This window comes from Amphibalanus amphitrite, unplaced genomic scaffold (genome assembly GCF_019059575.1).
Source record: "Amphibalanus amphitrite isolate SeventyFive unplaced genomic scaffold, NRLGWU_Aamphi_draft 000012F_arrow, whole genome shotgun sequence".
NCBI lineage: Eukaryota > Metazoa > Arthropoda > Thecostraca > Balanomorpha > Balanidae > Amphibalanus > Amphibalanus amphitrite.
In genome coordinates, this window is record NW_024881508.1 from 1,132,581 (window position 1) to 1,154,873 (window position 22,293).

The 22,293-nt window shown below is 54.9% G+C and overlaps 2 protein-coding genes and 1 non-coding gene across 6 annotated transcripts in view; 2 read left to right on the forward strand and 1 right to left on the reverse strand.

Annotated features, from left to right (window-relative positions):
• The window catches only part of LOC122383064 (clustered mitochondria protein homolog), a 41,345-nt gene extending 23,072 nt beyond the window's left edge, over positions 1 to 18,273 (forward strand). For 2 of the 3 annotated variants that reach the window (XM_043369168.1, XM_043369177.1), the window contains 15 exons: positions 35 to 171; positions 537 to 766; positions 1,006 to 1,337; positions 1,873 to 2,085; positions 2,432 to 2,718; positions 3,028 to 3,299; positions 3,595 to 4,007; positions 4,345 to 4,465; positions 11,887 to 12,076; positions 12,249 to 12,508; positions 13,380 to 13,522; positions 13,674 to 13,799; positions 16,259 to 16,474; positions 16,859 to 17,067; positions 17,403 to 18,273. In XM_043369168.1, the coding sequence (XP_043225103.1) occupies positions 35 to 171; positions 537 to 766; positions 1,006 to 1,337; positions 1,873 to 2,085; positions 2,432 to 2,718; positions 3,028 to 3,299; positions 3,595 to 4,007; positions 4,345 to 4,465; positions 11,887 to 12,076; positions 12,249 to 12,508; positions 13,380 to 13,522; positions 13,674 to 13,799; positions 16,259 to 16,474; positions 16,859 to 17,067; positions 17,403 to 17,583 (3,330 nt within the window). In that variant the 3' untranslated portion in view covers positions 17,584 to 18,273. The remainder of the gene's footprint in view (positions 1 to 34; positions 172 to 536; positions 767 to 1,005; positions 1,338 to 1,872; positions 2,086 to 2,431; positions 2,719 to 3,027; positions 3,300 to 3,594; positions 4,008 to 4,344; positions 4,466 to 11,886; positions 12,077 to 12,248; positions 12,509 to 13,379; positions 13,523 to 13,673; positions 13,800 to 16,258; positions 16,475 to 16,858; positions 17,068 to 17,402) is intronic. The other variant, XR_006256769.1, reaches the window with a different exon arrangement.
• Trnag-gcc lies at positions 13,128 to 13,198 on the forward strand. Its single transcript has one exon. It is a non-coding gene; the product is annotated as a tRNA-Gly (tRNA).
• A 1,055-nt stretch (positions 18,274 to 19,328) lies between the features above and the next one.
• On the reverse strand, positions 19,329 to 22,272 carry LOC122383130 (hemiasterlin resistant protein 1-like). Of its 2 annotated transcripts, none has more exons than XM_043369288.1 (4): positions 22,043 to 22,272; positions 20,746 to 20,855; positions 19,991 to 20,382; positions 19,329 to 19,612 (listed from the first exon to the last, which is right to left on the reverse strand). In XM_043369288.1, exons 2-4 carry the CDS (start codon positions 20,850 to 20,852, stop codon positions 19,605 to 19,607), a joined length of 507 nt encoding a protein of 168 aa, XP_043225223.1. In that variant the 5' UTR covers positions 20,853 to 20,855; positions 22,043 to 22,272; the 3' UTR covers positions 19,329 to 19,604. The 2 variants fall into 2 exon arrangements, with proteins under 2 accessions (XP_043225223.1, XP_043225217.1); XM_043369282.1 differs by lacking the exon at positions 22,043 to 22,272 and adding an exon at positions 21,039 to 21,088.
• Positions 22,273 to 22,293: the final 21 nt, after the last annotated feature.

The following is a 22,293-nucleotide window of genomic DNA, read 5'->3' on the forward strand; positions in this document are numbered from 1 at the left end:
AGCTCCCCTGACCACTGATCACGTGCCCTCTCAGGTGCTGACGACGTCCGGCTGGAACCCTCCGCCGGGCCCGCGGCGCATGCGCGGTGACCTGCTGTACCTGTACGCGGTGACGATGGAGGACAAGCGGTACCACATCACCGCCTCCACCCGCGGCTTCTTCGTCAACCAGTGAGTGGCGCTGGGGTGGGAAGGAGGCTGAGGGTGGCTGGAAGGGTTGGGGGGGGGGGGAGAACCGGCAGGACTGCGTCGAATTGGGCAACGCGTAGGAAAGGGTCGTCGCTTTCGACAAAAGTTACGCGAATTTTTTTTTTCTGAAACTCGAGAATAAATTCAGAACATCTTCAGTCGCAAGTGAGCGATTTAGTCTGTGGCTGAATGTCTTTGCATAATGACGCTTTAATCTGACTTATGTAACCGACATGCTTCAACTGACACAAAGGAGCTAGAGTACTCGTGAGCCCTTCGGTACCGCAGGCGCAGCCCATAACCCGTCACCCCGCACTCCCCTGACGCCTTCCCTCTCTTCCGGTCAGGTCGACGGACGAGGAGTTCAGTCCGAAGCCGGCCTCGCCCAACTACCTCTGTCACTCGCTGATCGACCTGATCGGTCAGATATCGCCCGTGTTCAAACGCAACGTATCGCAGCTGCAGAAGCGGCGCACGGCGCGCCACCCGTTCGAGCGCGTGGCCACGCCGTACCAGGTGTACACGTGGGCGGCGCCACCGCTGGAACACACCCTGGACGCCATCCGCGCCGAGGACGGTCAGTGCTGCGTTCAACATCAGCCAATATTGGTTGAATGCTACATATTTATCGATTTAGTTCGTTATTGTTGGCCACTGAATCGTATTTTGAATGCGTACCACTGGTGTAACCTTGCTAAGGTTGTGTCGAACCCTCGTTGGAGGTCCATGAATGTCCTCAGTATGCACTAACAGCCGATCGCATATTGCCTCCGTGTAAATTGTCTAGCTGACTCTTCGCTTTCCATGCGTCCACAGCGTTCTCTTCCAAGCTCGGCTATGAGGAGCACATCCCCGGTCAGACTCGCGACTGGAACGAGGAGCTACAGACGACGCGCGAGCTGCCCCGCAAGAACCTGCCCGAACGCCTGCTGCGAGAGCGGGCCATCTTCAAAGTGCACAGCGACTTTGTGTCGGCGGCCACCCGCGGCGCGGTGGCTGTCATCGACGGCAACGTGATGGCCATCAACCCGGGCGAGGACGCCAAGATGCAGATGTTCATCTGGAACAACATCTTCTTCTCGCTGGGCTTCGACGTGCGCGACCACTACAAGGAGCTGGGCGGCGACGCGGCCGCTTTCGTGGCGCCGGTAAGACTGCTGGAGACTGGGATCGGTCTAGGCTGCTGCCGGTTATGGGTGCCAGCGAGTTTCGGAGGGAATTCGCACTCTTCACGTTCGTTTGCTCAGACCGCTACTTTATGACTATCAGTCCACAACGCTCCTGACCCGCCGTCCTAAGACGTCCATTTCAGACGTTTCATTTCAGACATTCCTTTTCGCATCCCAAACGCTGCAGACGGTTCTTACCGCGTCGTAATTATACACAGATTGTTCTGGTGCAACGCGTGCGCCGCTTACTGAACCTGCCAGCAGTTGCATGTGGTGTGGAGGCCGGTGTCAGCAGTTACTGACACCCTTCCTCCCTCTCGTCAGCATAACGGCCACTGCGGGGTGTAAAAATGTACTGTGACCAATCTCTGACCCTTCCCTCTTTCCTAAGCGTAACGATCTACAGGGTGTCAAAGTGTACAGTGGCTGACCTCCCCTCCCCTTCTGCAGCGTAACGACCTGCAAGGTGTCAAAGTGTACAGCGGCTGACCTCCCCTCCCGCTCCCCTCCGCAGCGTAACGACCTACAGGGTGTCAAGGTGTACAGCGCCGTGGACACGGAGCACCTGTACACGCTCGGCACTGTGGTGGTCGACTACCGCGGCTACCGCGTCACTGCCCAGTCCATCATCCCGGGTATACTGGAGAGGGAGCAGGAGCAGAGCGTTGTCTACGGCAGCATCGACTTCGGCTCGACCGTGGTCAGCAACAGCAAGTACCTCGAGCTGGTGAGTGCGACGGAGAGAGGGAGCAGCGATTGAAAGGGTGGGGCATGGCAGAGGAATGATAATTGTCAGGCCGCTAAAGTTTGTGCGATTCAGCTTTCCTGTGCATTTAAATTCGTATCAGAGTTGTTGATACAGCTAAGGAGGAAGGCCGTGAACTCTGTATGTTTTTTTTTTTGCGTTCAGCAGCAGGGACATCAAAAATGTTTGAGCATATTGTATCATATATGTCACCTGAGTGTTCACTGTTCAGTTTCTCAAGAAGCTGCAACTCGCCGTATGTTGCATAACTTCCGACCCGAGTCGCTCGCCCTCTGACAGCCCCTCCCCGCCCTGTCCCTCCCCGCAGCTGAGTAAGCCGGGCCAGCAGCTGAAGATCGCCACCCACAAGGTGGTCAACGACAAGGGCGAGGAGGTGGAGCTCTGCTCGTCGGTCGAGTGCAAGGGCATCATCGGCAACGATGGACGCCACTACATCCTGGACCTGCTGCGCACCTTCCCTCCGGACGTCAACTTCCTGCCGCCGGAGACCACCGGCCTCGAGCTGAGCAAGGAGGCCCGCGCACTCGGCTTTCCCGTCCGACACAAACACAAACTGGCCTGCCTGCGACAGGAGCTCATCGACGCGTTCGTCGAGTGAGTGACGCGGTGGGGTTTGTGGTTTGGTGGAGTGGGAGGGAGAGAGATTGCAAAAGTTGAAAACATGGATTTCACAAAGTTGTATAATCGTATGATGCTGTAGTGTTGTAATGTTGTATAGATGTGTTTCGGCCGATAAGGTGTTTCAGCAAGAGTATGTGAATTTTGTTGAAACAATGCAAGCAATTTTTTTGCAAGTTTCTTTAAAAACCAACTATGTTTTGTCCAATTTGGGATTAATGTGTCCTGTGAACTCGGAATGTATCTGGCGCACTTGTTATTGATTTCCTGCTGTTGTTTCCGCAGGAGTCGCTACATGGCCTTCATCAAGTTCGCCGCCAGTCAGCTGCAGCAGATAGGCGAGAAGAAGAAGGCTCAGGAGGCGGCCTCCAAGCCGGCGATTGGCGAGGCTGCCTCTGCCGATCCCGCCGCCTCTGCCCCCGACCCTGACACCGCCGCCGCCTCCGCTGATACCCCTGCCGACGCGGGCGCCACGGACGCCAACAAGCTGCAGACGGACGAGGCCAAGCGTATCGTGGAGGACATCACCGACTCTATCACCGGCGAGAAGAAAGAGAGTGAGTGTCGAACAGAGCGGCTGTCCGGGCTTCCGCAGCACAATAGTGCTTACCTGCGACTGGAAGCAGATCACGCTACCTGCGACGATGCGTCTGCTCACCTTTTTATTTACCTCTTGGTAATTTTTTCGTTCTTTGCTTAAATTTTTTCGGACGAATTTTATGTCAATTGATGCTAAGATGTTAGCCTTCATTTTCACTCTCGAGTCTGAAACAACAGCAGATCTGCGACCCCCTCCTGCCGCCAGTGTTCCCAGGCTGACCCCTTCCCTCCCCCTCCCCCGGTGTCCCGCAGTGGAGGAGAGCTCTGTGGACATCGTGCGCCGCGCGGCCGCCGCCGTCGGCTCACTGAAGCCGGCAGAGTTCGAGCTGCGCTTCAACCCTGACGCGTTCTCGCCGGGCGTGCGCCACCCGGAGTCGGCGGCAGACGCCCTGCGCGCGCAGCGGGCGCTGGTGCGTGACGCGGCCGACTTCCTACTGACTGTGCAGATCCCCGGCTTCGTGCGCGACTGCCTGGACCACTCCTCGGCGCCGCTGGACGGCTCCACCCTGGTCGAGGCGCTGCACACGCGCGGCATCAGCGTGCGCTACCTGGGCACGGTGACCGACATGCTGGCCAAGGTGCCGAAACTCTCCTACCTGCACCGGATCGCCGTCGGCGAGCTGCTGACCAGGAGCGTCAAACACCTGTTCACCACCTACATGCAGGTCGGTGCCGATTGGTGGCCGGAAGGTGGGAAGGGTGCAGACTGCAGATGTGTCTCTTCTTACTCTGAGATGATAAGACGTGCTTTGTTACATCGCAGTATTGCATTGTAAGCTTTCACTTGGAGCTTGGTATTTGTGAATAACCCCACCACATTGTCAGCTGACGCCGTCGGTTACCAAAGCAGTTTGGGAGGCAAATAATAACAGATCGTTCTGCCGCCTGTGCCACCGCCTCAAACTGCCAATGGCCGCCATGTGCTGTCTGTGACGGTCGCTGTGTGCTGTCTATGACACCGCCCCACTGTACTAACTTCCACTGCGTGCTCTGATCGGGCAGGGCGTGGACATGATGTGCCTGTCGGCATCCGTCAGCCACTTCCTCAACGCCTACCTGTCGTCGTGTCAGCAGGCGCACCCGCCGCTGCCGGCCGACGAGCTCAACCCCAAAAACTCCAAACGTGAGTACTAACTAACTGGGATCCTGAAGTGATCCGGTCTGTGTCAAATCCATCCAGCTGGGCTTTAGTTAGATCATAGGTAATTGGCTTGCTCTTGAGTGCCGCCTGGCAGCTGTCACTTTTCCCAAGGAACGGCTCAAGTGTGATAGTAATATTAAAGATGTTTTTTGTTTGACGAGCGATTAACAAATCTCAACGTTAACAGCTGAATTTGTTCTCCCAGTATATTTATCACTAGCATATTCTGAATTAGCGGTCTACCTGCAATGTAAACCGCTTGGTCTATTCGGCGGGGTTGTAATTCGAAATGATGCAACGAAATGTATTCCAGCAGGATAGCCATTATCACATTGATCCTGTTATGTAATGCTACCGGTTCCGCACGCTTCCCCAGTTTTTTTTTTTACACTTGCTTATCTTCCTTGTGCACGATTCCATTGCCAGTTTGCTGCATTGCACTCTTTTCACGTGAATTGCTCTTGGTTGTTTTGTACCTGTCTGTTGCCTTTTTTGCGGATACTCGCGTTGATTGCGTTTTTAGTTTTCCTACGCTGTACCGGTCTTGCAGGCTGCTTCCCTCATCGGTCTCGAACGCTCCCCCATTTTTTTGCACTTGCTCATCTTCTTTGTTCTCTGGTTCCCCTGGTTTTATCGGTCTAGCCGTACCTTCGGCCCAAAGACCGGGGAGAGGATGTCTGGGCGTTGAGGGGGCTGCCCTGCGGGTTAGTCGGGGCAGCCTTCCAACACATGCCTTTGGCGCCAATCCCCGGATCTGCGGGATGCCCCATGTTGGCCTCGCATGAGGGAAATCGGCCGGTCAGGCGTCGCCCTGTGCGGCACTGGCTAATCGGGGTCAAGGGGGCTGGGCGACGGGTATGCGGGGGGCTGCCGCCGGTTGCAGGGGCCGCCTGATTCCTTCAGCGCGGGGCTTAGCGCCACCGTATCCATGTCCGCGCGGGGGATCAGGTCCGGTCCCGTGCCGCATGGCTCTGCGGCGGCCGCGGCTCACGCGGCCCCGTACCCGGCGGCTTCGTCTTGCTGCTTTTGGCGTCCCGGCCCCCGTATAGTCCTGCAGTACTCCTGGCGGACCACCACCCTACGGGGGAGTGTGGCCGTCCCCCAGTTGGGCTCCGAGGTGGGTGGGAGGCTGCGGGACCGAAACAATTACACTTTCCATGGATTCTCACTTGGCACCCCCACGGACCACAGCCCCGGCTGAACCCCTTGCACCTAGTGCAGTCGGTGGAGCACGACCAAAAGTTCTTATATTCACATCCGACGAACGAAAACTCGCGTCGCTGTCTCCCTTTCAGAGACGAGAGGGCTGTGACAGATTTGGTAAGATTGCGAGGTGTGAAAAACTTAGAGACGGAGGCATCGAAGTAGAGTTTGTTGACGATAGAGAGGCGGAAAGGGCCCTGAAAGCTACTCACTTCACATACACAGTTAAGGATCAGCAGGGCAGGAAGGAAGTAAACCTTTCGGTCAGCGTTTCGCCGCATCGCACGAAAAATTCCAGCCGAGGGGTCATTTTTTGCGACGATCTGGAGGGCATGCAAAACGACGAGATCGCCGAAGGCCTGTCACAGTTTGGGGTCTCCGCCGCCCGCCGCATCTACACCAAGAGAAGTGGCGCTCTCGCACCCACGCACAGTATCATTCTGACTTTCAACTCGCTGGAACTGCCGAGGGAGGTGATGATAGGATATCTGTCCGTGAAAGTTCGACCATAGGTATGTCCCGAGTCCCATGCGTTGTTTTCAGTGTCTTCGATTCGGTCACACTCGAGACAGCTGTCGGAACAGACCGGCATGCGGGAGATGTGCGGCAACTGATCACAGCAGTGCCGAGTGCTCGTCGTCTGAGTTGAGATGCGTCAATTGTGACGACTCTCAGACTCCACATTCCTCGTTTGATGGGCGATGCCCGGCCTTCCAGAGAGAAAAAGAAATAATGTCCCTGAAGGTCACCGAAAGGCTGTCATTTCGTCAGGCCCGAGACCGCTTTGCTGCCCTCCATCCCAAGCGGTCTTATGCTAGTGTGGCCAACGGTTCTAGACAGCGCTGCCCCACTGAAACTGATGCCAACAACAGCATCGGTCAGTTAATAGCGATTCTGAAGTCATTCGGATTTTGTTTTGTCCCAGATGCCAACAGTCACAGCAACTCATCAGTTCAACAGGAGCCCTCTAAAGCGTCGTCGTGCACCGCCACACAGACGTCACCAAGCAGGAAGCAGGAGGAGGAGTGGACCCTCGCCCGGGGTCGTCGCCGGGGCCCGGTCTCGCCACTGCGCCCCGCTGAGCGGGCCCCGGGCACGTCTGCTGAAGTGCACCGACCCCCGCCAAGGGAGACTGCAGTAATGGCTGCGCTGCGCCGCGGTCAGGAGGAACGGTTAGAGCAGGACGCCAGACGGGAACGCCGGATTGCCCAGGCTCTTGAGGAGCGTCGAGTGTCTTCGGCCCATAGAGGCTCTGATGCCCGGGGGCAGCCCCGTCGCCTCTGCTGGGACCTCCCCCTACTCCTCCGCCCCCTCCTCCACCTCCGCCTCCTCCACCTCCGCCCCCACCTCCCCCACCTCCCCCACCACCCCCTCCACTTCCTCCGTTCCCACCGCCCCCACTGCCCCCCTCACAGCGTCCCTCCGGTGCCCCTCCGGCGCCCTCCACGGGCGAGGTGTCTGGGTCTCGGCCTCCTCCGTGCACGCCACCTTCGGAACCGAGACCGGCGGGGCCGCCGCCCGCCCCAGGCCGCCCCACGAAGCGCACACTTCCGTGGGAGCTATCGCCGACAAACGACGGTAGCCCCCGCTCGCGGCTGAAGTTTCAACCGGGAGCTACCGGCCGTCCTAGGTCTGCCGATGGAAGGCTCCGCGAGGGCCGTCCAAAGGTGGTCTTTGGTGGTAGCCCGGGCCCCGGCGGCGAGGAGCGTTTTTAAGTCCTCGCCCTCTTTTAACACAAGCCAAAGTCTACAGTTTTAGACACCTTCCGCTTACCTAAGCGCTCAAAACTACAGCTATAGCACATTTTATCCTGCAGTGGAATTGTAGAGGTTTAAAACCAAACTTCCAGGACTTGCAATCGGTCATACGTGGGCGCAACCCCTTCATAATCTGTCTCCAGGAGACCAAGCTGGCGCCAACTATGACTTGCACCATCAGGGGCTATGCCGTCTTCCGCAGGGACCTGCATTCGGACACTATAGCACATTGTGGTGTCCTCATAGCAGTGCACCACAGTCTGCCAGTCACACCGCTCCTACTGAACTCTCCTCTGCAAGCAGTAGCTGTGAGAGTGCACCTATACCGCCGGGAAGTCACAGTCTGTTCGCTATACCTCCCTCCTGGTACAGCTTTCCCGGAGGCAGAACTGCGCCACCTTCTCTGTGAGCTCCCGGCACCAGTCCTTGTGGTGGGCGACTTCAACGCTCATAGCACGGTATGGGGATGTGATCACATCGGCCCACGTGGTCGTGCCTTAGAAAGTTTTATTTGCGATGAGTCGCTCTGTATTTTAAATACAGGGCAGCGAACCCATTTTACTCTGCCTTCCGGCCAAACATCGGCGCTTGACCTGAGTTTGGCAAGTCCGCTTCTAGCTCACCTCTTTACTTGGTCGGTACATGACGACCCACTCGGCAGTGACCACTTTCCAGTGTGGATTGCGTACCAGGATACCCCGACACTGGGGAAGCGCCCACAACGGTGGAACCTGCATAAAGCCGACTGGGCCGAGTTTTCCGTTTTGACGGAAACCTCGTTGTCCAGTGCCGACGGCTGTATTCCATCGGCGGAAGCTTTTACGTCTTTACTTTTAAGCTCCGCCGAAGCGTGCATCCCTAAGACATCAGGACAGCCCCACCGCACTCCCGTCCCTTGGTGGACGGAAGAGTGTAGGAACGCAATCCGAGCACGGAAACGCGCCTTCAAGCAGTTTAACCGAAACAGCACCATGGAGAACCTCATCGCTTTCAAAAAAGCGCGGGCTTTTGCACGACGCACAATCAAAGAGGCAAAGATCAGATCATGGCGCACCTACGTTAATTCTTTAAACCGGTTTACTCCGACGAGCCAGGTGTGGTCACGCATAAAGCGCATCTCTCGGGACGGCTCAGCTCTTCTCCACTTCCGACTCTGAGGGTGAACAACTCTGATATAATACATCCTTTTGATGTCGCGGAGGCTATAGCTAGAACACTCTCAGAGCGCTGCCGGGGTGACGCTCCCTCGCAGCCCGCACTAGGGCGAGCCCGACCCCAGCTTGGCTTGGCGGATTTTTCCACTGACGAACATATAGAATATAACGAGCCTTTTACAATGACTGAACTGAAGCACGCCATATCCTCGCTTCGAAGTGTCGCCGAGGGCCCAGACGCCATTCACAATTCCATGTTGAAGCACCTTCCTTCTATCGCCCTGGAAACACTGTTAGCGATATTTAACTCGCTATGGGAGAGCGGTTTGTTTCCTGCAGCATGGCAAGAGGCCACGGTGATCCCCAAGCCTGGCAAGTCGGGACTTGACCCACTTCACTACCGTCCTATCTCATTGACCTCTGCTCTTTGCAAGTTGATGGAGAAGATGGTGAATGCTCGCTTGAGTTGGTTTCTGGAACATAACGACATTTTTACGGACGCGCAGTGTGGTTTCAGGAAACACCGCAGTTCAGTTGACCATATCTTAGCTCTTGACACTGAAGTGAGGACCGCTTTTACCGAAAAGAAACATCTTGGGGCCATCTTTTTTGATATTGAGGCTGCTTACGACACAGTTTTACGGCAGATCATCTTGAGGAAGCTTCTCAGCTATGGTATCCGTGGCTGTATGGGCTTTTTCATTTGCAACTTTTTATCTTATCGCACCTTTCGTGTCAGGGTTGGAAACCACTTGTCCAGCTCCCACCTTCAGGAGAATGGTATTCCACAGGGAGGCGTCTTGAGTGTGGCACTTTTTGCTATCATGATTAATGACATTGGCGACAGACTCCCAACGGCTATAGGGAGATCCCTTTTTGTCGACGATTTGGCGGTATGGTTCTCCGCCTCAAGTGCGTGGCACACGTCGCGACAACTTCAGCTTGCTGTGACGCGTTTAGAAAAGTGGAGCAAGGATAATGGCCTTAAGTTCTCAACTTCAAAGACTGTGGCTGTTCACTTTTGCCGCCGCCGCTGCCACGATCCTGATCTTGGAATCCGCCTCTACGGGCGAAATATCCCCACGCAGCCGGCTGCAAAGTTTCTTGGTGTTGTTTTGGACAGACGTCTGACGTACAACGAGCATTTTAAAACTCTTCGTGAGAGATGTTTTAAAACTCTAAATATTTTAAAATGTGTATCACGTACGTCGTATGGAGCTGACCGACGAACCTTGCTTTTACTTTACCGCTCTCTGGTACGTTCAAAGCTCGACTACGCAAGTTTCATTTATGACAGCGCCAGCGAGTCGCGTAAGAAAATGCTTGACACCATTCACCATGCCTCACTTCGCGTTGCTACGGGTGCTTTCCGTACTTCGCCAACAAGCAGCGTTCTGGCTGAGGCTCACGAGCCACCGTTATCTCTCCGTCGCCAGATGTTGGGCATGCGGTATGTTTTAAAACTTCGTCAATTTCCCTCGCACCCGGCATACCCGTATGTCTTCTCGCGAGAGATCAGTCGGTCTGACAGAGTGGCTGGTCGATCGACTTCCTTCGGTGGACGTATGCAAGCTCTCTTCTCAAAAGCAAACATTTCTCTTCGCGGCGTGAGGCGCACATGGAGCGCGCCCTCGCCGCCCTGGAGAAATGCGTATCCACGAATCGATCTTTTACTGACAGACATCAGGAAGGACGATCAGCCGCCATGCACACTACGAGCACGGGCGCTGGAACACATTGCCTCATATGATGGTTTTACCTCGGTTTTTACAGACGGCTCGAAAACAGAACATGGTGTCGGCTGCGCTTTTGTGACTGGTCATGACACACGCACATTCTCTTTGCCAACTTCTGCCTCTGTTTTTTCTTCCGAGCTCGTTGCGATTGAGAAGGCTTTGTGTTTTATCGAGGTGTCTGACAGCTCCTGCTATCTGATCTTGTCAGACTCCCTTAGCAGCCTCTTATCTTTACGGAGTTTTAATCCAGACAACCCGATAGTACAAGACATTTTATCTCGTCTTACGTCGGTGGAACGAGCAGGTAAATTCATCCAGTTCTGCTGGATACCGAGCCATGTGGGCATAAGAGGCAACGAGCTTGCCGACGCGGCCGCAAGACGCGCGGCCGCGGCCCCCTGCCTCCGTCGTTTGCCTCTGCCGGCTCGCGATTTTTACCCAGCCGTTCGATCTTTTACGACGTTTAGCTGGGAGACAGAGTGGCGTCTCCATGGATCCGAGAAGCTACGAAAGGTGAAACCTACTCTGGAGCCCTGGCAGTCCTGCTTTCAAGGCAAAAGACACCATGAAGTGGTCCTCTGCAGACTACGGATAGGGCATACGTATGCAACGCATGGCTATCTCCTCCGTGGAGATGATCAACCAACATGTAGCCATTGTGCCGTGCCGCTCACAGTCACTCACATTTTCTTAAGTTGCCCGCATCTCGAACCAAACCGGACACGCTGCCTCGCCCGCATTGCCCCAGGCACCACCATTCGCCACCTGCTGGGTGATGACTCACCCTGGGTTTTATCCGGCAGCATCTTTTCTTATATTCAATCCATCAGTTTTCCTGTGATATACTCGTTTTACTAGTATAACGTATCTCAAGTAGTCCTAGTCTTCTTCAGTTCGTCAGTTCTCTGTTGACATATCCGCTTTACCAGTACAGCATTATGGGCGCAAAATGACCACCGCAGTCGACGCGCCCGTAAACCCCAATGAACGAACGAAGATAATGTCCGCCAATGTCAGTGTTCCTGTCACTGGTAACATAAAGCCGCTGTTACTGTCATTCGGGTGGGACGATTGAATGCGGAGCATTTGTGATGATTACTGCGGGGTCGGGGATACCACAGATGATGCTGATCGCTTAGATGGTGCGGTAAAGTATGGTTTGGTAAAGTATGGTATGGTAAAGTATGGTTGTCTTGGAAAAAGTACAGAAGAAGGGTGTGTTTATTCCGACATTTAAGACGGTTTAGCCGTGACGGTCTGTAATCTAGGTTACCGAGTGTTTTCCAGACGTAGGGCTCCTATTTCGATTATCAGCAGACAACGCTGACTCACGTCGCTGAGTGACCCCGCGCTGTTGTAAAGTAAAAAAATGCTTTAATTTTGTCACAGCAATCTTGAATGTTGTACAAACTTTGTTTTTGTTCCCCCTCCCCCCTCTGCCGAGACCACATATCTGTGAACTAATCATGTCGGCCGTCCCCAAATCTCTCCGCCCCGCCCGCGTGTCTGACCCGCCGGCCGTCCCTCGCTGACGATCCCGTCTGTCGTCGCAGGCAAGAACAAGCGGCGCGCGCGCCGGCCGCTGACGGCTCCGGAGAGCACCGACTGGGCGCTGCTGACGCCGCGCGGCCTCTGGGCCCAGATCCGTGACGAGCTGCTCAACTACTTCAACTGGCAGCTCGGAGCCGACAGCGTCGACGCCACCGTTGCCAAGTACAAACTGCAGAAAGTGTCTCTGTTCAGGTGAGTACAAACTGCAAAAGGTGTCCCTGTTCAGTTTCTGGACAGGCCACCTTGTTCGACTGTAGTTTCCATTTAAAAATCATGTCACGGCTGTGCGCTGCATGCGGCAGTCGCCCACTTATTTGAGCAGTCTGTTTAGTCTCGCTCTGACCACCCCTGTCCCCGTGCCCAGGTCGTTCTGCGTGGCCACGGGCGTGCAGCTGCTGCTGCGCGACTACAATATGGACGCGCGCAGCCGGCCCTGCTTCTCCGAGGAAGATGTGCTCAACATTTTCCCCGTCACCAAGCACATCAACCCACGCGCCTCGGACGCCTACACGTTCTACACCACCGGCCAGACCAAGATCCAGCAGGGCTACCTCAAGGAGGGCCACGAGCTCATCACGGAGGCGCTCAACCTGCTCAACAGCGTCTACGGCGCCATGCACCCAGGTAGGTGGGACTGGGACGGGAGATAGGTTTGGATTTGGTGTTATGGGGCGCATCAGCATCGAGGCTACATGGCAGGCGCGCGCACAGGATTTCTGAATGGAGGGGGGCCCCACCTGCGAAATGGGCCCCTCACGCGGAGAGGCCCTAGTCCCAAGCCTAAAAAGTTGTCCTACATGAACTCAAAGGCCTGCTGGGGCCCAAAATGGGCACTCCTCGTCATTCAATTATCATTTCAGCTAATTTTTAGACAGTCTTTGGCAGTCTTAACTCTAGGACCATCTGATGGGGCCCATTTGAGGACCAGCTGAGGTTCGGCCGCCTCAAATGCCCCCCCCCCCCCCAATTCGAATGGGGAGGGCACAGGCCAGTGTGCCCCCCTCCCCCTTTGTGTGCGCCCTTGCTATAGGGCAATCAGTTTGGTGGGCTGTGGAGGGGATGAAGAATGTCTGCTGGCAGGGTTTAGACTTCAGTGTTACCTAACAAATTTCTCCTCCGTCGTTAATTCTACAGATAACTTCGTTACAGGAAACGTAACTGCGAGTCGCCAGCCTGTTTGTATACGAGGGTATGAACTACTTTCTCGCTTGGTCCTTACGGTGTTTGAGGCCACGTTGCCCAAGCATCGGTGGTTCAGTGGTAGAATGCTCGCCTGCCACGCGGGCGGCCCGGGTTCGATTCCCGGCCGATGCATTTTCGCTGTTCTTGCTGGCTTCAGAGGGTGCGCTTCGCCTTTTTGCATTGCTACGTTCCAGAGCGGTTGGTTATCAACATTTTGTCGCACTTTGTCATTGTTGCATCCCAATGTGGCTCAGTAGTCAGTTCTCTTGAAAGTCCGTTTGACAGCCGCATCATCTCGTGCCGTGTTTTGCAGAGATCGCCCAGTGCCTACGGATGCTGGCGCGACTCAACTACATCATGGGCGACCACCAGGAGGCGCTGCAGTACCAGCAGAAGGCCGTGCTGATGAGCGAGCGCGTCAACGGCATCGACCACCCCTACACCATCGCCGAATACGTGAGTGGCGCCGAGCCGGGAGCCCCAGTCCCGCGACGTCGCTGTCTTGTGGCCGGCTGTCCTGTAATGTAATGGGTGGTAGTTCTGGCATGTAGCTAGCGCTAGCCTGTACTCAATCTAGACATTTGACGTGTGTGGTCGGCGCCGGCAGACGCACCTGGCGCTGTACTGCTTCGCCAACGGCCAGGTGACGACGTCACTGAAGCTGCTGTACCGGGCGCGCTACCTGATGCTACTCGTCTGCGGCGAGGACCACCCCGAGATGGCACTGCTGGACGTGAGTAATCTCCCCCCCCCCCCCCCCACACACACACACATATACACACGCAAAATGACCTTTGCTGTCGGCGCGCCCTAAAGCCCCAATAAACAAACAAACAAACAAACATATATACCTACACTACACACATACTGAGGACCACCTCGAGATGGCACTGCTGGACGTGAGTACATCCCCTTTCCCCTCCCTGGATGTGAGTATTCCCTCTCGTCGCTGAGGCTACCCACACGAGATGGAGCTGCTCGATGCAAGTAACTACCTGACGGCCCCCTTTCTTTGAATTTCGGACTTTCGGTTACCCCAAGAACCCATGATGCTGGATATCGGTGCTAGACTTCTAGGCGTTAACATATCCTCCGACCTGAATTGGCAAGCACACGTGGATGATATAGTAAAAAAAGCATCGAAGGCCCTGTACATGATTTACATTTTGAAGAAATATACAACATCAAAGGACCAGCTGGTAAAAACATACACTACGTACATTCGTCCATTGCTGGAATACTGTGCGCCTCTTTTTCATGCAGGGCTAACAGCCAAGCAAGCAAGCCAACTTGAAAAGGTTCAAAAACGAGCACTTAAATTGATCGGCGGACTTGACCTATCATATAGACGGCTTCTTGAGACACTGAAGCTGGAGTCACTGGCAGACAGAAGGGAGAAGTTATGTCTAAAACTGGCGAAGCAAATGCTACACTCTGCTAACCATAGATTAAGCCTATTCCCACCTGAAAGAGGAGCAATATCTGGTAGGGAAACAAGAAATTCCCAAACGCTGGAAAACTCCGCTGCAGCGCCAGATTGCGCAACTCAAGCGTGCCACACATGACCTCGTTGATTAATAGGGACATGGCGATCTAAAGATGCTCCTTACCACACGTGCATACCCATTGAAACCGTGTTTAGCTGTGTGATGTGTTTGTCGCAGCGACCGCTGCGGTGACCGGCAGAGGCTGCTGTCTGCTGTCCCAGCGCGGGCGGCATTTTCCCGCTGGGACTATGTGTACCTGCACTTACTTGACAACGGCTCCTTTAATCACGTTCTTAAACGCCACACGTGCATGGCGTATACGAGCTATATGAGCTCCTGAGCTCGAAGCCGTATAGTGTTTGTACATCAAATATACCGTCTCTCTCTCTCTCTCTCTCTCTCTCTCTCTCTCTCTCTCTCTCTCTCTCTCTCTCTCTCTCTCTCTCTCTCTCTCTCTCTCTCTCTCTCTCTCTCTCTCTCTCTCTCTCTCTCTCTCTCTCTCTCTCTCTCTCTCTCTCTCTCTCTCTCTCTCTCTCTCTCTCTCTCTCTCTCTCTCTCTCTCTCTCTCTCTCTCTCTCTCTCTCTCTCTCTCTCTCTCTCTCTCTCTCTCTCTCTCTCTCTCTCTCTCTCTCTCTCTCTCTCTCTCTCTCTCTCTCTCTCTCTCTCTCTCTCTCTCTCTCTCTCTCTCTCTCTCTCTCTCTCTCTCTCTCCTCTCTCTCTCTCTCTCTCTCTCTCTCTCTCTCTCTCTCTCTCTCTCTCTCTCTCTCTCTCTCTCTCTCTCTCTCTCTCTCTCTCTCTCTCTCTCTCTCTCTCTCTCTCTCTCTCTCTCTCTCTCTCTCTCTCTCTCTCTCTCTCTCTCTCTCTCTCTCTCTCTCTCTCTCTCTCTCTCTCTCTCTCTCTCTCTCTCTCTCTCTCTCTCTCTCTCTCTCTCTCTCTCTCTCTCTCTCTCTCTCTCTCTCTCTCTCTCTCTCTCTCTCTCTCTCTCTCTCTCTCTCTCTCTCTCTCTCTCTCTCTCTCTCTCTCTCTCTCTCTCTCTCTCTCTCTCTCTCTCTCTCTCTCTCTCTCTCTCTCTCTCTCTCTCTCTCTCTCTCTCTCTCTCTCTCTCTCTCTCTCTCTCTCTCTCTCTCTCTCTCTCTCTCTCTCTCTCTCTCTCTCTCTCTCTCTCTCTCTCTCTCTCTCTCTCTCTCTCTCTCTCTCTCTCTCTCTCTCTCTCTCTCTCTCTCTCTCTCTCTCTCTCTCTCTCAATCGGTATGTGTCGCAAATTCTCTTCATTTTCATTATTATTCCGTGGGCTCGAGTGAATATACCGCCACCTCTCCTCATGGTGTTGACCCAACGTCTGACCGCGCGCTCTCGTCGATAGCCACACCTTGCCTCTCGCCCCTCCCCTTCCCCTCTTACCGCACCCCATCTCTGACCACACGACCCCACCTTTCTGCTGCAGTGTGCGACTGCGGAAATCTGCAGTTCCGCATATGACGTCGTTGCTCAACGCGGATAAACGCCTGCAGTGATTTCGCTGCTTACTTTCAAAGTGCTACTGGTGTCTGAGCATTGCATTGCATATCCCATGTGCTGTATGAGTTAACACTCAAAGCCATGTCTATGAAATATACCGCATCTCTCTCTCTCTCCCTCTCTCTCTCTCTCTCTCTCTCTCTCTCTCTCTCTCTCTCTCTCACACTCTCCCCACCCGCCTCTGCAGAGTAACATCGGTCTGATCCTGCACGCGGTGGGCGAGTACAGCCTCTCCCTGCAGTTTATGGAGCACGCGCTCCGGCTGAACCGCGAGTACCACGGCGAGCGCAGCCTCAAACTGGCAGTGGCCCACCACCTGGTGGCCAGGACCCAGAGCTGTCTGGGAGACTTCCGCGCCGCGCTGCAGAACGAAAAGGAGACGTTCGCCATCTACAAACAGCAGGTCAGCAGCGGCGGGTGATACCGTGCGGGGGGAGTGGCACAGTCGAATTTATGATGCGTGATATAAGGTGCTTGTTCTAGTGTAGATAGTCATGATTACAACTTGGATATTTTATGATTTATATGCGCCGATTTCAAAGAAATTGACGGATGGACGTCTCGCTAACATTTAAAGCCAATTCCTAAAACGGTTGAATCGCCCAATGCTGAATGCACCATGGTTTTCTAATAAGTTTTTGACCATGGTTATTAATTTAAGAGAGACTATCGAACGGCTGTATCGATAGCGGATGCATCCACTTACCAAGTGTAACAAACCCGCAAAACATGCCCTGGCTGACCCGTGCGTTAGTCACGGCCGCTGACCCTCTATATCGTCCCTCAGCTGGGTGAGGAGCACGAAAAGACCAAGGAGTCGTCCGAGTGTCTGCGCCACCTCACCCAGCAGGCCGTGGTGCTACAGAAGAAGATGAACCACATCTACAGCGGCAAGGCGGGCGCCGCCCTGCCGCCCATCCAGATCCAGTCGCCCAGCATGGGCTCCGTGCTGGACATGCTCAACATCATCAACGGCATCCTCTTCGTCCAGATCAGGTGCGTGACTTTGGAGTTTTACCAATAGAAGTGTAAAGAATTAATGTAGCAAACTAGACGTGCACAAGAGCGCGTTAATCAGAGCTTGATTATTTATTTCTGGTTGTTGATTTTTTATAGCAGCGTTTCCACCACTCGCGATTTTAAAGTACGCTTGTTGTCAAACAGACGCCTTCGCTCCCCTGTTTACTGGCGAGGTAAACTCTGTTTACCTCGCCCGTCTCTCACAATCAGCCCGTCAGCCCCTTCCCCCAACTTACACGTCTTGGAAGGGCGTTTGCCCCTCCTCCGACGCTGAAAACTGACCCCACCCCTTCTCTTGTTTCTACCCACAGTCAGCAGGACATTGAGAACTTCAAGGCCGAGTTCGAGAAGCGCACTCAGCAGCTTCAGAGCGTCAAGTCCGGGGCGGGTGGTGGTGCGGCCACTGTAACCGCCATCGAGGCGCCGGCCGCCGCCGCGCCCGCGCCATCCTCATCATCGCCGCCGCTCTCGTCACCCGAGGGCAGCAGATGAGGCCGGTCCCGGGCCGCGAGCACTCGGCCGACACCATCCCGACAGTCTAGTTTTGATAGATTATTTTCGCGGCTGCCGTCGCGGTCAGAGTTATCATGCCTCATCGATTTGGGCGCCGGCGCAGAGCGATGCGCGGCGTGAGCGGCTGTGGCCCGCCGCGCTGGCGTCCGAGCACGCTGCGCGCGGGGCTGGTGCAATGTTTTCTAAGTCACCCGGCGTCGGGCCGGCCGGGTGACCGGCGGCAGGGGCGGCGCGGCGGCGGCGCCGAGCCGGCGGCGGAGGCCGTGTATGGCCGTGTCCGCCGGCCCGCGCGCCCGCTGCCGTGCTGGCCGCGACTGGCCGCTGTCGGCTGCCGCCCGCCGCCGATGTCAGCAGACCTCGGGACGGCGGTGGGGCGGCGGCGGCGCGGCGCGGTCGTGTGCCGCCGGCCGCGGACCGCCGCCGGCGCTGGCTCTCACAGCCCTGCCGGCGGCGCGCGGACGGCGGCGGCCGGCCGCCGGGGGTCCGGCCGGCCGCGGACTCACGGGCCGGGAGGCTGCCAGTGGCACGGCTCAGGGGGGCCGGGATGCCCGCATCAGCTGTGAGAGTGCCAGTGAGAGCGAGTGTGAGAGTGAGCGTGAGAGTCGCATAGGTCGGACCATGGTGCTTCCTGATCCTAATGGTCGCCCAGCAATACAAACGATAAACCGACCCCGGGCGTTTGTGGCCTGTGGCCAATACTGGCCTGCTATCATTGAATGCGGAAATTTCATGGAGGCAGAACTTTATATGATGACGCGCTGGACAGCGTGTAAACAATGGTCTTCACCGATCGGGATTGACGGCTGCGGTGACTGCACTGCCGTTGACTACAGTGGTCAGATAAGATCAGGGCCGGGGCAACACATCGCAACTCAACTCCGCGATAATCTGAGGCGCGTAACAGATAACTAGTAAGATTGCCGATATTGGAGGTATGAGTTGGACTTATTGTCTGCTGTCCTGCTGAGTAGGCTCGTGGCTATGAGCTGAACGACGCCGACCGTCTGGGAGTCAGCAGAGACATGTTGCGCTTCTGAGATTGGAGATTGGAGGTATGAGTTGGACTTATTGTCTGCTGTCCTGCTGAGTAGGCTCGTGGCTATGAGCTGAACGACGCCGACCGTCTGGGAGTCAGCAGAGACATGTTGCGCTTCTGAGATTGGAGATTGGAGGTATGAGTTGGACTTATTGTCTGCTGTCCTGCTGAGTAGGCTCGTGGCTATGAGCTGAACGACGCCGACCGTCTGGGAGTCAGCAGAGACATGTTGCGCTTCTGGGCCGCCAGGGGCGCTGACGATGCTATCCATCACGCAGCGGCCGAACTGTTCAGATCCATTCAGAGGCACGCTGCACTGATGATGTGCCCCCTGCTCCCATAGAGGACCGTCCAGGTAGGGCTGCATACTGCATAGTGCATAGAGCTGGATGTCTTAGCTGGACTGCCTCATGCATACATTCTAGGGTAGCGTTACGTAATCAGTATTACGTAACGTGAGATGCAGTTCCCCCAATGAGATGACACTCTGCTTCTAAAACTAATTGCAGTGCATATATAATAATATGATTAGTCATAGGGCCAACGTATTACGTAACGTAGTATCGCGACTTTCCGCGACCCGTGTCATACCGTATGACGGTTAGCATTGCCTTCCCTTGCCTATCCAACTCTAGTCCGTGTGTGCGGAGGAAGCAGTCCTCTCCAGAGAAGACCCAAATACATCCAATACCTTCCGTTCATATATTGTACACCGCGATATATGCACTCACAGTCTACGGCGCGCGTCTCCCGGCCATCACCGGCTATGTCCCGGTCTGTGGGCCGCGGAATTCGGCGCCGACTACTGCTCTGCGCCACCGCCGCCGCTGCCACCCGCCCCGGGGACGAGAGCGGAGCCCAGAGAGGGCGGCCCACCGGCCCCCGTCCGCACCGGCGCGGCACAGCGAACCGACGGGGCCAGATTTAGCCGTCAGGTGCCCGCTTCTTCAATGCGTGTGTCACGTCACAGTCCTGAAACAAAACACATGGTTATGTAATCGGTGGCTTGGACTGTGAGCTGAGACAACAGGGCCGTCTCGCCGACAGGTTATAACGGAAAGGATCGGTGTGATTAGCGTGTCCCTGACCTCCCGTTATATTTTCGTCAGCATAAGAAGGCAAGAGGAGCGGCCCCGGTGACCCCGGTCAGAGACATATTACGCAACAGCTGCAGTGACGCAGCAAAAAGTCGGCGCCCGATGAATCACCATACGCCTGCTGCCAAGTGCCCACACATGTTCCAACCTGCCTCAAATATCTACTTTCCGCATCTTGAGCTTGTCGTGTTTAGTTCTTTAAACACAGATGCACTAAAACTTTAACGTCATGTTACCATCACTTGTCACTCACTGTTGGTGGCCTTGCACTGGCGCAGCGCCTCGTTGAAGCCCTCGCAGAGTGAGATGTCCGACTGGCCCTGGGCACACTGCAGGAACTGTTTGATCTCCCAGGCGCACGGGCCGCTGGGCTCGCTGGGGCCGCTCGGTGCCGCCGCGGCGGGGTAGAGTGGCGCCGGCGCCGCCGGAGCGGCCGCCACGGGCGCTGCTGCGGCCTCAGCGGCCGCCGGCGCCGAGGAGCCACCGCCGCCGGTCAGTGCGTGGCCCACCACGTGTCCGACCGTGGAGCCGATGGCCACTCCGCCGGCGGTGGCGGCCATCTGACCCATCAGCCCCGGGCCCTGGGACGGAGCCGACATCATGGGTGCCGGCGGGTGGGCCGCTGGTGCCGCCGCCGGCACAGAGCTGCGGAAGGAGGGCGGACGGTCAGCGGTCTGATACGATCACTGTACCAGTCGGGACAGGGACAGCCGGAAGGAGATCACATCCGTTCACCATCCCAGTCAAGGTAGTCATGTAGGCGGTACGAATTTTACGGCTCCGTGAATTAAAGAATATGGCTACTGTTCTGTATGACATGATCCAACTAATTATAGACTAATAAAAAAAGCAGCTGAGGAGTCCTCCGATGTTTCGAATAGCAAGCTCAAAATAAAATATCACCGACCGAATTATTACATAACATTACATTACAGTGCACCCAAAGTCTGTAGGAAACACCCCACATTTAGCAAACATGCCCCTCTGCCTCAGGAGGGAGCAGCTCACCTGTGTGCTGGGGCGGGGGCGGGGGCGGGTGCCGGCCGGGGAGGGGGCGCGGCCGCCCGCGCAGGGGCGCGCGGAGCAGGCGCGGCGGCACGACCACGACGAGGCATCCTCTGCAAAAGAACACATTTTGTTGATTATTTGAGCACAACAGACATTCTGATTTCTGACACCCCATCAGAATGTCACTATTTAAAGGCATTGCAGGTGTGTTAGGATTGGGTTCTCTTTAGGTATGTACTTTGTGATGTTTTCTATGATACAGCTTTATAATGTTAAGCCTTAAATCAAAATACCTTTTTAAATGACTGTCTTCAATCACTTGATGGGTAGTCTGTAATATCACTGAATTTTGCATTTAAATGCAGTTTGCATAAGTATAGTCAACTACAGAATGATGTTCCACTTTTCACAGGCAGTTATTTGCCTGGAGTGGTAGGCTGTGCCACATTATACGGGCTGAGTTAACAAATTAAAGCTTTGCTCACAATCAACAAGCTTAATTGTGTGATGAATGGCACAACTTAGCACTCTGGTCAACTAATAGCTTCTGAGGAGTGGAACATCATTCTGTAGTCAACTATACAACATTATCTATATTATGATTTATCATTTCTAAAATGAAATGACAGCCTTTCAGCACAGCCTGGTGCTAATATTTTGACCTAGTCTTGTAGCCTGGCTGGTGTGAGCTGGTGGATCTTCTTCCAGGTTTGTCAACCTAATTGGTGAGGTTCGTCTGCTACAATGTATACTGGGCCCTGTTTCACCGCCCGACGCTGCGCGCGCTGCACTTGCAGCGCGCTGGGAGCTGAGGCATGCCCCTGACGTCATTTGAATGACGTTGAGTGCGATCCGTTAGCTTATGGTGAATCGCGTTTGGAACAGAGACCTTGTAGAACCTAGTACCAATTGAACAGAAGTTTGAGTGTGAATACTGCTAGCGTGCGGATGGTGCTGGCGCTGGGGTGCTAGCGTTTTGCGATGACGTCATAGTGAGGCGTCAGAGGGAAGTTTGTTGATATTGCCATGGAAACCCAACGCGCCGACGCGCGCAGCGCACTGCAGCGCTCCGCCGTGAAACAGGGCCCTGATATACAAATAGCCTGGCTGGTGGCTATCAAGATTACTTTACTACTCGTGGCTATGGCCTCTGATAGCCAGTCAATTGATTCTGGTCAGTGCCAGAGGTCTGTCCGAAATAAATCCCCGGCAATGCAGCAGAAGCAAGATTAGAGCACTTAATACAGGAAGTTACGCATCTCTGATAAATAGAAAACCACCCGAAAGCGGTTATTACCACGAATCCAATGAACTGAAGAGAATCACCAACTCGCACAAAATCCGAAATGTCAATGGGTATATAGGGCCTTGGGTCAATGAGCCTCGTGAGTCGAGTGAAAAATTATTTGCGTCATAAACGTCTTCACTGCGCATTTAGTGAGTTGTTCTCGAAAGGTCATATAGTGCTGTTTCATTTGCTTCAGAAACTAATAAAATTACTTTAAATTGCAGAGTGATCAGGGGGGCGACACGGCTATTCACGCAATG